The sequence below is a fragment of the Alosa alosa genome, chromosome 3, assembly GCF_017589495.1.
Source record: "Alosa alosa isolate M-15738 ecotype Scorff River chromosome 3, AALO_Geno_1.1, whole genome shotgun sequence".
Taxonomy (NCBI): domain Eukaryota; kingdom Metazoa; phylum Chordata; class Actinopteri; order Clupeiformes; family Clupeidae; genus Alosa; species Alosa alosa.
The window spans coordinates 16,767,242-16,781,308 of NC_063191.1; the positions used below are offsets into that span (position 1 = coordinate 16,767,242).

A 14,067-nucleotide genomic window follows, 5' to 3' on the forward strand; every position below is an offset into this window, starting at 1 on the left:
CACACCATTGCATAATTCACCCATCTGTTCCATCCTTAATCTCTCTCTCTCTCTCTCTCTCTCCCTCTCTCTTCCCTCGCTCTCTCACACGCGTGTTGGCTCGCGGCGTTTTCTCTTCGCCACTTCATATGGCGCTGCTGGCGTGGTTTAGGCTGAGCCACTTCACCGGGTCAGTCGCACACAACTTCTTGGACAACTCTCTTCACACACACACACACACACACACACACACATTCAACACCCCCTTGTCCTGCAAACGACGGGACTATAAAATGAAGTTACAGTTCACCTGACTGTGTGTCACTTAAAATGGCAGGAATGCGCGAGGGTGGTGTCACGCTCCTTGTGATCCCTCACTGGCCAGTGCTGACCGTCTCAGGCTTTTAATATATAAGTCAGTGTTGCTAGTGAGCTCAGTTTAAATCCAGCACACACAGTACTCAGTATTTAAATGGACTACTATGTTTTTTTATTGCAAGCAATACAGTGGTCACTTGACCTTCAAAAGTTGCATTATAGCTTTTAATGTGTTTTGTTAAATCCAGTATTGCTGTGCAGTATTCCAGTATCTCTTCTCCATACAGATTTAACACAGTTGAGCTACATAATTGTTCTAAAGTTCTAATTTCTCTCAGGCACAGTTCTAAGTTCTAATTTCCCCCATCCCCTAACCTCTGCCTGTCCGTTGGTACAGTGAGAAGCTGTTTAGCTGCCTTTGCATTATGCATCCGTGTTCGTCTGGAAGCTCCCTCCCCCTTGCAATAATTGAGAGCTTCTTGTGTTTAAATGCAGCCGCTGCATTATTCATCCCTCCTGTAACATGCCTTATAGTTTGCGTGTCACCTCTTGTGCATCACGTCATTTTCCGTGTGCACTCTCTTGTCTCCCTCTCCATCACTTACCCACACACACACACACACACACACACACACACACACACACACACACACACACACACACACACACACACACACACACATAAGAAGTGGCTGACGTCATGATGGCAACACTATATTTATGACCTGCCTTACCAGAACACTCAGAAGCAAAGACGAAAAGCACCACCTGAATTGGCGTAATATGATTGCGTAACCCCCTTTTGTTCCGACGGCCAGTAATCATTGATTATGGCTATGGTGTGGGACTCAATTAGGCTGGGATAACAGTGCACTGTTCCAGATGGTTAGCTGCAGCCTGCTGCCTTCCGTCGATTCATGAAATATTCATTTGAATCATGTTTAATGATAAAGTGACTGGGCTGCTCTGCTTTTTTTTTTTTCAATGTGGCCTTTGCTTTGCTATCAAAGCTTCGCTACCCATTAACGACAAAAACAATCATTTTCCAAAACCCGGTAAATCGTTAATCCACATGAACGAAGCGCTGCTCTATAGGAGACGAAGGCCGTTCAGAAGTCCTGCCGAACGGCCGAGTGCCTCAGGTGGAATAACAAAAGATGGCTTTATGAATGGAGTGGCAGCAGCGTGACCTTTTCAAAATCCACTTGGAAAAAGAACATGGAGAGCAGAGCAGATTATTTATTAGATAATGCGCGCGAGGCCTGCATGACTGTCATGGACTCTTGCAGCAGGGTCTCCCAGCTCTCCTTTTGATTGCATATGTGCATTTTGTCCCTTTCTCCCCTTTTCCCAGAGAGAACCATAGAAGACCATGAGTCCGTGATGGAGGTGCAGTCTGCATGGGGCATGGACTCGGACAGCCGGCTGTGCTTCAGGAAGAACTATGCCAAATATGAATTTTTCAAGAAACCTCTGGTGAGCTCTGAATTACTGTAAAACAATAACTTCAGCCTAACCAGCATGTTTCCTGTGAAGAATGTTTGGTTTGAAAGGAGGCCTCTGAGTAATGGATCTGGTTCTTAGGTAACAAACAGCTTAGCTATTACTCATAAGTAGAAAGGTAAGTTTAGCTTTAGATAGCACGGTGGCCGGAAATGCTGATTGTGAACAATATTGCTCTTATATCAACAGGACTTTTTCCCAGAGCACATGGTGTCTATATCTAGTGAAACCAACGGGATCATGAACCACTCCCAGCTCATACAGGTACTTAGCCTCTCTGTCTGTCTCAGGTGTTTAATCTGTGGGCCTTGTATTAAAGAGCATGTTCTGATAAGAGTGGATTGCTCCTTGTCCCGCAGACTTTTTTAAACTCAAGCACCTGTCCAGAGATCCATGGTTACCTCCATGCCAAAGAGCAGGGCAGGAAGTCATGGAAGAAGTTCTACTTTGTGCTCAGGAGGTCCGGCCTCTACTTTTCTAACAAGGGCACTTCGAAGGTTGGTCAAGAGTGCACACACGCACACACACACACACATACATACACATACACACACACACACACACACACACACACACACACACACACAGACCCCGTTGCATTAGTCAACTATTTCTGTTTGACAAGCACAATATGACCTTGTCGTTGTTAGGGTATATGTTTGTGAAGATGATTCAGAATAAACAAACATTGTTTTCCTAAACAGAAAGGACAACAAACACTCGAGTGTCTATTCTCCATTTAACTAAATTGAATGATATATATATATTCCTTGAATGCAATGAATTAAAATATTAAAATGCTGACAGAATTCCAATACACACTGGCTCAGCGACTAAATAGTGTTAATACTGGGTGATCTCTTGGAATGACGTTGTAATATGACCATCCACAATACAAAGTCTTTAGCTCTTGTTGCCTCAGGGCTGATGAGGATGGAGCCGTTTTGCATGTGCTCCACGGGTCGTCTGTGTGCCAGGCTGCCTGGCCGTGGTGCTGTGGTGTGACGTGGTGTGGTGTGGGCTGTGCCGGGTAGTGGAGCTCAGGTCGGGTGAACTGGTTAAGCAGGATCTGTGTGCAGGGCAACGGCCGTGCCAGCCACTGAACCTTTCACACCGTTGACAGGTGAAGCTTATACCTCGCCACTGCCGTGCCAACTGGCTCTGCCCCTTCCATTTTTTTTTTCCACTTCTGTCTCGATTTCTCTCCCTCCCTTGGTCTCTCTCTCTCTCTCTCTCTCTCTCTCTCGCTCTCTCTCTCTTCGTTCGCGACAACAAAAGAACTGTTGTTTTCTCACTTGTGTGCGCCTGTCAATATAGGTAATTCAATTCATTGGAGAAGTCAGACCTGAAATGACTCTCTCTCTCTCTCTCTCTCTCTCTCTCTCTCTCTCTCTCCCTGCTGTCCATCCATCTGACTGGTGCTCTTCCCCTGTTTTTCCCCTTTCTCTCTGTTTCTCATCTCTATATATTATGGCCCCTCTTATTCCTGCCCCTGCTCTGTCCGATGGCTAGCGCTCGCTCCGCTCGGTGGAGCAGGGGGGTACCTGTGTGGCTGCGTCTGAATGGAGAGCGCTGCAGAGGGTGTCGCAGTGGCAGAACAAAGAGCAGCTTTGTGCTTGTCTTCTTGGGAAATGGCTTTTTTCCCTCCACCCTGCCTCTCTGGCATGCCTGTTAAGATAAAGCGTTAGCCGTTGCAACACACACACACACACACACACACACACACACACACACACACACACACATACACACATACACACACACACACTCTGCCCCTGCATCCCCTGCACTGAATATACATATTAAACATCTGGAATGTTGTTTGATAGGGCAGGACTCAGATGGGTGTACCAACACTAGCTTTCTTCTTTATATTGTAGGGTTTGTAATTGAAATGTGTGTGTGTGTGTGTGTATGTGTGTGTGTGTGTGTGTGTGTGTGTGTGTGTGTGTGTGTGTGTGTGTGTGTGTGTGTGTGTGTGTGTGCTTGCATGCATGTGTGTGCATGCCTCTATATAGTTGACCGTGTGCACTAAGCCATACTTGACCCCTGACACATTATCTGAATCTCACACACACTGCTCTTCACATTCACCATCACATACACCACACACCTTTCTCACACACTCTCAACCTCTATCTCTCCCTCACACACACACACACACACATTCTCACAAACATACACACACACACACATACACACGCACACACACACACACACACATACACACACACACTCTGCCCCTGCATCCCCTGCACTGAATATGCATATTAAACATCTGGAATGTTGTTTGATAGGGCAGGACTCAGATGGGTGTACCAACACTAGCTTTCTTCTTTATATTGTAGGGTTTGTAATTGAAATGTGTGTGTGTGTGTGTGTGTGTGTGTGTGTGTGTGTGTGTGTGTGTGTGTGTGTGTGTGTGTGTGTGTGTGTGTGTGTGTGTGCTTGCATGCATGTGTGTGCATGCCTCTATATAGTTGACCGTGTGCACTAAGCCATACTTGACCCCTGACACATTATCTAAATCTCACACACACTGCTCTTCACATTCACCATCACATACACCACACACCTTTCTCACACATTCTCAACCTCTATCTCTCCCTCACACACACACACACACACACACACACATTCTCACAAACATACACACACACACACATACACACGCACACACACACACACACACACACACACATCACAAACACACACACACACACACACACACACACACACACACACACACACACACACACACACACACACACACACACACACACACACACACACACACACACACCGTACACACACACGCATACTAACACACACACACTACAGTAATTGCACTGAATTGTATACTCTCTTCACTATCAAGCTTAATTTTCTAAGTAAATACACTATCAAAGCAGTATATACTCTATACTCACATTCTATCAGCCACTAATGCAGTGTCCACCATGACTTTTAGATACACTCTCACTTACTTGCTGACAAACCCTCAGTCTCACACTGCAGAATGATTGGAGGGTGTGTGCAAACGTTTTACATTTAGTATAGAGGTTATGAGGAGACTGAGGGACAACATTTGATTTTCATTGGGAGTTTAGTTGCACTGGTGAAGTTATGATGACTTTTATTGTATAGCATAAAACAGAAGATTCAGTGCTTGCATAACTCTTGCACCCTTGCACCTTTTTTACGTTACATTTACGTAATGTAACGTAAAAAATCTAATCTAAATCCTTGCATACACCTTCAAATCCTGACACCTTCAAGTCCCAATTAGACTATGTTTTGTAGATGCTGGACAGTTTGACCGTTTGTACATTGGATTGGGTGTAAGAAGTATTACTGTTGGGGTTATGTTATGTTATGAATAACTTTGTGATTATGTGTGAAAGAGAGCGTGTGAGAGTGTGTGTGAAATGTGTGTATTTGTCTTTGTGCTTCTTCTGTCTTTTTTTCTTGTGTTTTTGCCCACTTAGCCTTGGAAGATGGATGACTGACTTGCTTTAATTGACATTACGAGTGAAACGTGTAAAAGCCCAAAGGCGTCACACAAGTATGGCCCTTTGCATTGTTGCACTGCCTCAAATCCTCTCTGGACTGAAAGCTCCTAAGCCTTATTGGACGTGCTCACTCTCTCTCTTTCGAGCGCTGACCTCTGAAGCCCGCTGAGCTTCGTGCGCACATGTCCAGCCGGCCCCCCAGCTATATTACATTACAGCCTTCATTTGTCTGGCATCTGTCCTTACAGCCTTCTGGATGCTCTGCATTGCTGGCATGTTTACGTTCCGACCCCCATACCCACTGACATCCTCCCCCTGCCTGCCTGTGTGTGTGTGTGTGTGTGTGTGTGTGTGTGTGTGTGTGCTGTGTGTGTGTGTGTGTGTGTGTGTGTGTGTGTGTGTGTGCTGGAACTTGAGGCTGGGGGCGGTGGCGGAGGGAGCGCAGCACCCTGCCCTCATTGCATTAGCAGTTAAATGGAGCATCACAAGTGCTGCTGGGGCGGGGGGAAGACTGTGAGGAGGGGTGGGAAGGAATGGGGTGTTGTTGCAAAAAAAAAAAAAAAAAAAGTGGGGCATGCCAGAATGACGAGGCCTAAACAGTGTGTGACATGCACTCCTCCCTCTGCTCTCTCTCTCTCTCTCTCTCTCTCATCTCATTCCGTCTCTCCCTCGTTCCTCTCCCCTCCAGGAACCCAGGCACCTTCAGTTCATGGCGGAGTTCAGCGACAGCGACGTCTACACCCTGCTGTCTGACCGCAAACTCCACGGAGCGCCCACTGACTACGGCTTCTGTGTGAAGGTAGCCATTGGCCCTCTGCTCCCTGTCCACCCTGCTCACAATGGACCACATGTTCTCCTTTATCTTCGTCTTATCATCACAGTGTTTGCACTCTTGTGCACTATCAAATCAGCCCATTCCAAGCTGTTCACAAGAATCGAGCTCTAGGAAGTAATTCATATCAGTGCATGCATCTTTTGACAAAGCCTATAGTAAGGCAGGGATCACACTGAACTATTGTTCTCTATAGTTCGGCAGCGGAACGGTGGCAGCGCTTCAAGCTGAGCGTTGAACTTGGTTCAACTTTTAAAAGCTCAACGCGAGAGTATTCAATTGTCAGTTTAGATAAACCGCTTGTGTTACTTAGGAACGAGATAGAACTTATTATGGTCTGAGCGTTACGTTACGCTTTCTGCTGCCACTGCGTTATTCCCAGTGCCTAACTGACCCAACGGAAGGCTGTGGAGATGAATATGTAGGAATGAGAAGTGTGTGTGTGTGTGTGTGTGTGTGTGTGTGTGTTTGTGTGTGTGTGTGTGTGTGTGTGTGTGTGTGTGTGTGTGTGTGTGTGTGTGTGTGTGTGTGTGTGTGTGTGTGTGTGTGTGTGTGTGTGTGTGTGTGTGTGTTTGTGCGTGTGTGTGTGTGTGTGTGTGTGTGTGTGTGTGTGTGTGTGTGTGTGTAGTGTCATCAGACCCCTGTGGCATCATGTCTCTGGAGCACATGGGGGTCAGCCATTTGAGCTACTCATAAGAGTGTGACATGTGATAGACGTCATCTCAGTGCGTCCTTCTCTTGCAAGGCAAAGAAGTTCATTCTGATGGCTTGAGATACCTGACAGTGCAGCAATAGATTGTCTTTGGCCGCAACAGTCCGACTGAAAGCATAAAAAACAATGAAAGGGAGAGAGTCATGAGATTGCGGCAGTAAACCGAATTGACCCTCAGCGTTATCTTGGCCCCATTGTTTAGTGTCGGATGTAAATCCCCACTCTAATTGAGCTCTATGTCTGCCCTCTTATCTGTAGGGAACTTTGGGATGGTGGTGAAATATGCAGGGGAAAGTCCTGCTGCCTGAACAAGGGCTGTGTTTGAGGGCTGTGTTTGTGTGTGAGTGTGTTTGCGTGTGCGTGTGCGTATGCATGCGTGCGTGTGTTTGTGTGTGTGTATGTGTGCGTGTGTGTGTTTGGGATGGTGGTGCAACATAGCAGATAATAGCCTACACATATGCGGTAGATTTGTCAATCATATAAGACAAGGGTCTGTACAGTGCTCAGAGCAGCCTCAAAAGGGTGGTAAATGCCGTCCCATTGTGTTTGAATAATACCCCTATACAAAGGGCATTGTTATAGACTTAACAATGCCCTTTGTAAAAGAGCTATTCAGTCTCACTTTCACTGATAGTAATTGATGTGCTTTCAAGTTTAATAGTGTAAGGATATTTCCGTTTCTCCTTTTTCCTAACTGGATCGTTTTTTTTTGTCTCTCCTTGTTGCCGTTGCTGCAGCCCAATAAGTCAAACTCGCCACGGGACCTGAAGCTGTTGTGTGCGGACGACGAGCAGACCCGGACCTGCTGGGTCACCGCCATCCGCCTCTTCAAGGTAGCCCAGACCCTCTCTCCAGTCCTCTCTCCTCATCTCATCCCTCGCTCTCTCTCTCCAGTCCTCTCTCCTCATCTCATCCCTCGCTCTCTCTCTCCAGTCCTCTCTCCTCATCTCATCCCTCGCTCTCTCTCTCCAGTCCTCTCCTCATCTCATCCCTCGCTCTCTCTCTTCAGTCCTCTCCGCATCTCATCCCTCCTTATCTCAGTGGGCCATGTTGATGAGTGGCTGAGACATCTGTCAGTGGGCCATGTTGATGAGTGGCTGAGACGTGGTTGTTTTTGTGTCCACAGTATGGGATGCAGCTGTACCAAAACTTCCTCCAGCCGCACCAGAAGCAGAAGTCCTCTCCCATGGTAGGTGACCAGGCTCTGGTCATACCAGCCTTACCCACACAGAAGGCTTCATAACACCTTTTGACTATGTAAAATGCACTGACCACTAAAAATGCTCTTATTTTAATAAATGTAAATACAACGAGGGCAATATTTGGGTTTGCTGACATACACTCACTCGTTGTTACTTCAATAAATGCACACACACACACACACACACACACACACACACACACACACACACACACACACACAAAGACATGCACACGCATGCACATATTTCATCTTTAAATTGATTGTCAAAACAGGCTTTTATTCACGAATATATCACCTGTCATAAGCAATCAACCAATCGACAGTACTCTATGAAGCATCGATCAATACTTGCAGGAATTGCTAACATTTTTCGACCCGTCCACCCTGCTCACCTCGTCCACTCCAGCCCCCAAATGACAGTATTCTGAATGGGTAAACAGTCTGTCTATTTTAGTCATTGGAATATGTTCGAGGAGCCTCAGCACTCTAAAAATAGGCTCCGATCAGCTGCTCTCCGACTTAACAACTCGTCACCTGGGCCGGGCAGCCAGAGGAACGTGGGGGAGAGGGCGCAGGCATGAGGGGCCCGTAAGCCCCCGCAGCAGCCCCGGGGTTACGCTGCTTCTGGGAACAGGGCCTGGACAGCGCGCAGGGATTAAGTTAGGCCGCAAGATACGCGCAGGGGTCACCCTACTCCAGGGTAGTCCGCGCACAGGGCCACACCGCCCACTGCCGAAACTAGACCGCTCTACGTCGCACACATGCATGCATACACACACACACACACACACACACACACACACACACACACACACACACACAAATACACACACTCACCACTCACAACACAAATGTGTGCGGGCCCTAAACCCCCACTCCCTGGTTAAGCCAGAACAGGTAGCAAGAAAAAATCACAAAGTTAACCACTGAAACCAACTTTTTCTTCTCTCTTTTTTTCTTTGAGGGAGAGATTACAGATTTGGGCGTAAGAGGGTTATTCCAAAGACGCACCCCACTTGAGTATATTTTACTCTTTACTATCTGCAGCGGGGGCAAGCGGCTCTTAGAAGCGGTGGAATGTTCTGAAACTCCGGGGGGAAACACTGGTCACTTTGTGTGGGGCGGCTCGGAGGATTTGGAGCCCAGCGGGCTCGGAGGCGGAGGAGAGGAAGCCCACGGCACTCGAAGCGCGTCAAAGGCCAATAAAAGAGGCATTTCCTCTCCAAGGCAATCAGAGAATCAGCCACTATGACAGCTTAAAGAACGGCAATCGCCACAACAATGTCTTTCTTTCTCTCGCTGCTGTAGGTTTTCATGTGGAACGTAAAGCTAGGAGAGAGGCACACACACACACACACACACACACACACACACACACACACACACACACACATATACACATATTATCTCTAATATACATTCTGATCTTAGGCTTACACTAATGTGGTTACAGAGTATAATTGTTACATTCTTAGAACACTGGGTGGTGCTTTACAGTGCATTACCATAGCGTCATAGCTCTGATTATTTTGTTTGTCTTTCTTAACTCCCATAAATTGCTCGTGTGTGATGGGTCGGAAAAATTCCTGCGTGATGTCATGCCGTTAAGTGTTCTGTTTGAAGCCATTTAGGCATGCAGTCTCAAGAAAATAACAATGTGTGTGCACGCTTCTGTGTGTGTGTGTCTGTGTATGTGTCTGTATGTATGTGTGTGTCACTTTGTGTGTGTGTGTGTGTGTGTGTGTGCGGTGTGTGTGCGTGTGTATGTCTCTGTGTTTATGCGTGTGTGGTGTGTGTGTGTGTATGTCTGTGTGTGTGTATTCATGTGTGCGGTGTGTGTGTGTGTTGCCATTCCAGAGGAGCATCTCAGAGAACTCTCTGGTGGCCATGGACTTCTCGGGCCAGACGAGCCGTGTGATTGAGAACCCGTCCGAGGCGCTGTCTGTGGCCGTGGAGGAGGGCCTGTCCTGGCGGGTAATGTGCCACTGACCCCACTAAATCATCCCTCCAACATCCCCCCTCACCCCCACCCCTCCCCCGGCGCCTTGTTGTACCCACCCCCACCCACCCCCATCCTCATTATGCCCCCCTGTCCGCATAACTGACTCATACACAAGCAAAAACAAAAGCCAGACCTAACTCGAACAGAAAGTCCTCCAGCGACATCATCAGCGGGCCGGCCAGCACACAAGGGTGGTCCAGAACACACACGATGAGGCCCGTCTGTCACACATTGCAGTAATGATGCGTCGCGCATGCACTTCTGTCAACAACACTCCTCCATCAGAGGTAACGTACACCACTCCCATCTCACACAATGGCTGAAACGAGGATGGACATGAGCACAGCACAGATAGGGCCAAACACCGATGTTTGGACGCGCGACTTGGGTCACATTCAGAGATGAAAAATGGGGCATTAGTGAAACTTGTCATTTTTGTTGTGTATACATTTATGTTTGTCGTAAGTGATACTGTAATTTTTGCTGTGTATAATGTATGTTTGTCATAAGTGCTCATTTTGTATTGGCTTCACAGAGGAAAAGTTGCCATCGGCTCAGTTCTCATGGGAGCCCATCAACGTCTCAAGGTCCCATGGCCAGCATAGGTTAGCACACATGCGCACACACACACACACACACACACACACACACACACACACACACACACACACACACACACACACACACACATGCACACACATCCTTTTTTTTACACAGGGGGGCCATTTCAAAATGTCAGTAAAACTGACAAAGTGGTCGTCGAAACATCTTACTATGATTTGGAAAGGGGCTCTACATCTAATTTTAAATGTAAAGAATTAAAAATTGAATTAGTGTGATGTTTATGTAATTTCTTTTTATTTAACAGTGTAGTAATGAGACTAATTTAGCTGTGTTGATTTAATTCTTGTGAAGTATGTTGGAAATTCAGATAGGATATTGTTTTATTGATATTGTTTTATTTTTTGTTTTATTTTCTCTGAAGAGATCAAGAGTGATTACCATGTTCTTGTACATTTCATGTAGCTTGAGTTTTTGTTTCACATTTTTAACATACCTGTTTAGATTCATTAGGGTGGGAGGGACGTAGTGACTGACAATATATATAAACATACAAACAACACACATACTCTACAATGCACAATAATAAGTAAACAATAGAATTTCAACTTGATGCCACACACTGTTCACCTTAAGTCACTGATATTGTCTGTGCACAGATGATTAGTGAATGAGCAGAGGCATTTTTATTGACATCAGTATTTATGTCATAGGGCAGTGGGGCCTAAATGCAGCGTTGTCTTCTGTATGATACCAATTGGGCAAAGGGAATTCAGCTGTCTGTTCACAGCTAGAATCCACTCGAGTGGAGATCAATGGAAATCGCTGATGTGGAAAACAAATGGAACCAGTCTGAAAGTGTGTGACCTTAGCTATAAAAAGGAGAAATGACAGACACACTTACCAAACAAACACAATGCACCATTTAATGAAACAGTCAGACTCTGAAGATGCTGCTGTGTTTCCAAACTGACAAAAGTAATATGAGCTGCTCATAATATGAGCTGGCTAATTGTATGACTGGAAACACGGCATTGAAGACTGAGAGGTCTAAGAGTGAGAGGTCTTGCTTGCCTGGAGGTGTTGTGGGGTTACTGTGTGAGATGGCAGAGCCGTTGGCAGAGCAGGGACCATTTACGTTTCCTCAACATGGCAGAAGGGAGGAAAACTTTATGCAAGCACTTCACTCTCGGGAAACTAGTGTTTTTGAAAACTATTGTGTTGCCATAGATTTAATGTATTATATGTTGTTGATTATACACATAATCTGTTATTACAAGAGGATTTAAGGCTTTTTTTATTCGCCCTCCCACTTACCAAAGTAATCTAACACATGCCAAACTTTATCACAATTTCATTAATATCAGAGTCTTATAGCGTTACTAAGCGATCCATTTAATAACCATTGAGGTGAGGTAACCTGACACACATCCTATTGACCTTTAACACACTTGTGTGTGTGTGTGTGTGTGTGTGTGTGTGTGTTCATGTGTGTGTTCATGTGTGTGTTTGTGTGTGTGTGTGTGCGTGTGTGTGTGTGTGTGTGTGTGTGTGTGTGTGTGTGGATGCTGTGCTCTAACTAACGTCCATCTGTCCTTCTCTAACACACGCTGTCCTCTGCTCTGCAGCTCTCCACCTGGCCCAGCCCTGGTTCCACAGCAAGCTGTCTCGAGAGGAGACCCATCGCCTGATCTCACAGCAGGGCCTCGTCGATGGGTACGAGCACTCCCAGTCACTCCGCTGGGGAATCAGGCCTCCCTGATTACATATCGCATGTCGTTTGGGTGATATTCATGCTCTCAGATGATGCCATAGCAATGTTTCTGATGGTATCCATGAGATAGCTGCGGTGGGAGACATTACTGAAGTGATATCTGTGCGGCTATTAAACATAAATCCACACCCGTGAGGTCTGACACAGAAATAACAAACTGTGTGTCAGTGAACATGCAATGGTATAGAGTTTCCACCGCTATTTCTGGCCGGCTGGTGGACAAATTTACCACCGTCTTCTGTTGTTATCTAACATTACTTCACGAGCCCGTGTCACGGGTCCTGTTATTCACACGGCACATGTATTTCTCCCCCGTCTGTTGCCGTGGGGATGCGAGACGTATGTGAAACGGGAGTAATTTGGAGAATGGCAGCGCATTTTTCGAGCGCCGCCTGCGTCGTTTCTGTTTACGTTACGTAACCCAAGCAGCAGATGAAAGAGCCCCTGTGTCTGGGGCAGCGTGAGGCCTGGAGATATCATCTCCGTGTGCTCGGCCTCCCAAAAAGCCCCCAGCCGAGAAGGGAGAATAGGTGTCCAACTGGCGAATCAAAGAGACGGGGGGGAGGCGGCACTGAAAGGCTCTGTTTTTTTTGTCCACAGGGTTTTTCTTTTAAGGGACAGCCAAAGCAACCCGAAGACATTTGTCCTATCGCTGTGCCACATGCAGAGAATCAAACACTTTCAGATAGTACCTGTGAGTACAGCTGCTCGCAGCCTGGCTTTCTCTGTGTGTGTGTGTGTGTATGTGTGTGTGTATGCATCTCATATTTTAATGTTCAAAGGGAGGCGGTCATCTCACTTCCAGTGTGTGTGTGTGTGTATTTGTGTGTATGCATGTTTGCATGTGGGGTCTGTGTACGCATTTATAAACAAATAAATGTGTGAGTGAAGTTGTTTATGTTCTTGTTTACAAATGGGCTTTTGTGTGTTTACCTCTGTCCTGTCCCTGTGTGATATGCAAACCTCTCAGTGTATATGTGTTCATGTGTGTGTTTACAGTACATTGTTTGACTGTCTGTGTGAGTGTCTCACTCTCTATCTCTGTGTGTGATGCGTGTGTGTGTGTGTGTGTGTGTGTGTGTGTGTGTGTTTGTGTGTGTGTGTGTGTGGTTGTGTGTGTGGTCATGTGTGTGTGTGTGTGTGTGTGTGTGTGTGTGTGTGTGTGTGTGGTCATGTGTGTGTGTGTGTGTGTGTTTGTGTGTGTGTGTGTGGTCATGTGTGTGTGTGTGTGTGTTGTGCCGAGCAGGTGGAGGATGAAGGCGAGCTGTTCTACAGCCTGGACGAGGGCCACACGCGCTTCGGCGACCTGCTCCAGCTGGTGGAGTTCTACCAGCTCAACCGAGGGGTGCTGCCCTGCAAGCTCAGGCACCACTGTGCCCGCATCACCCTCTGATCCCAGCGGCACCCACGCGCCCTGCCGGACCCTCCATGCGCTCGCGCCCCCTCTCCGCCCGCCCCCATCTTAATGCCACCAGGGGGGAAGGAGGAGAGGAGGGCAGGGCAAGGGGAAGGGTGGGGTTGAGGTGGGGTGGGGCGGGGGGAGAGTGCGTTGGGTTCTCTGGAGGTTCACAGACGCATCCCGTGCCTTGGACCTGATGGACAGGAGGCTCGGACAAACCACGAGCAGCCGTGCAGATGCCAGTGACACAACCACTGATCGTAAAAGACAT

At 47.0% G+C, this 14,067-nt stretch overlaps 1 protein-coding gene across 5 annotated transcripts in view; it reads left to right on the forward strand.

The window, feature by feature from the left end:
• Positions 1-13,850, forward strand: part of grb14 (growth factor receptor-bound protein 14) — a 45,608-nt gene extending 31,758 nt beyond the window's left edge. For all 5 annotated transcript variants that reach the window (XM_048239877.1, XM_048239880.1, XM_048239881.1 and 2 more), the window contains 11 exons: positions 1,652-1,773; positions 1,990-2,064; positions 2,160-2,297; positions 6,001-6,111; positions 7,594-7,689; positions 7,983-8,045; positions 9,918-10,034; positions 10,598-10,667; positions 12,252-12,339; positions 12,998-13,091; positions 13,644-13,850. In XM_048239877.1, the coding sequence (XP_048095834.1) occupies positions 1,652-1,773; positions 1,990-2,064; positions 2,160-2,297; positions 6,001-6,111; positions 7,594-7,689; positions 7,983-8,045; positions 9,918-10,034; positions 10,598-10,667; positions 12,252-12,339; positions 12,998-13,091; positions 13,644-13,790 (1,121 nt within the window). In that variant the 3' untranslated portion in view covers positions 13,791-13,850. The remainder of the gene's footprint in view (positions 1-1,651; positions 1,774-1,989; positions 2,065-2,159; positions 2,298-6,000; positions 6,112-7,593; positions 7,690-7,982; positions 8,046-9,917; positions 10,035-10,597; positions 10,668-12,251; positions 12,340-12,997; positions 13,092-13,643) is intronic.
• The last annotated feature ends 217 nt before the right edge of the window (positions 13,851-14,067 follow it).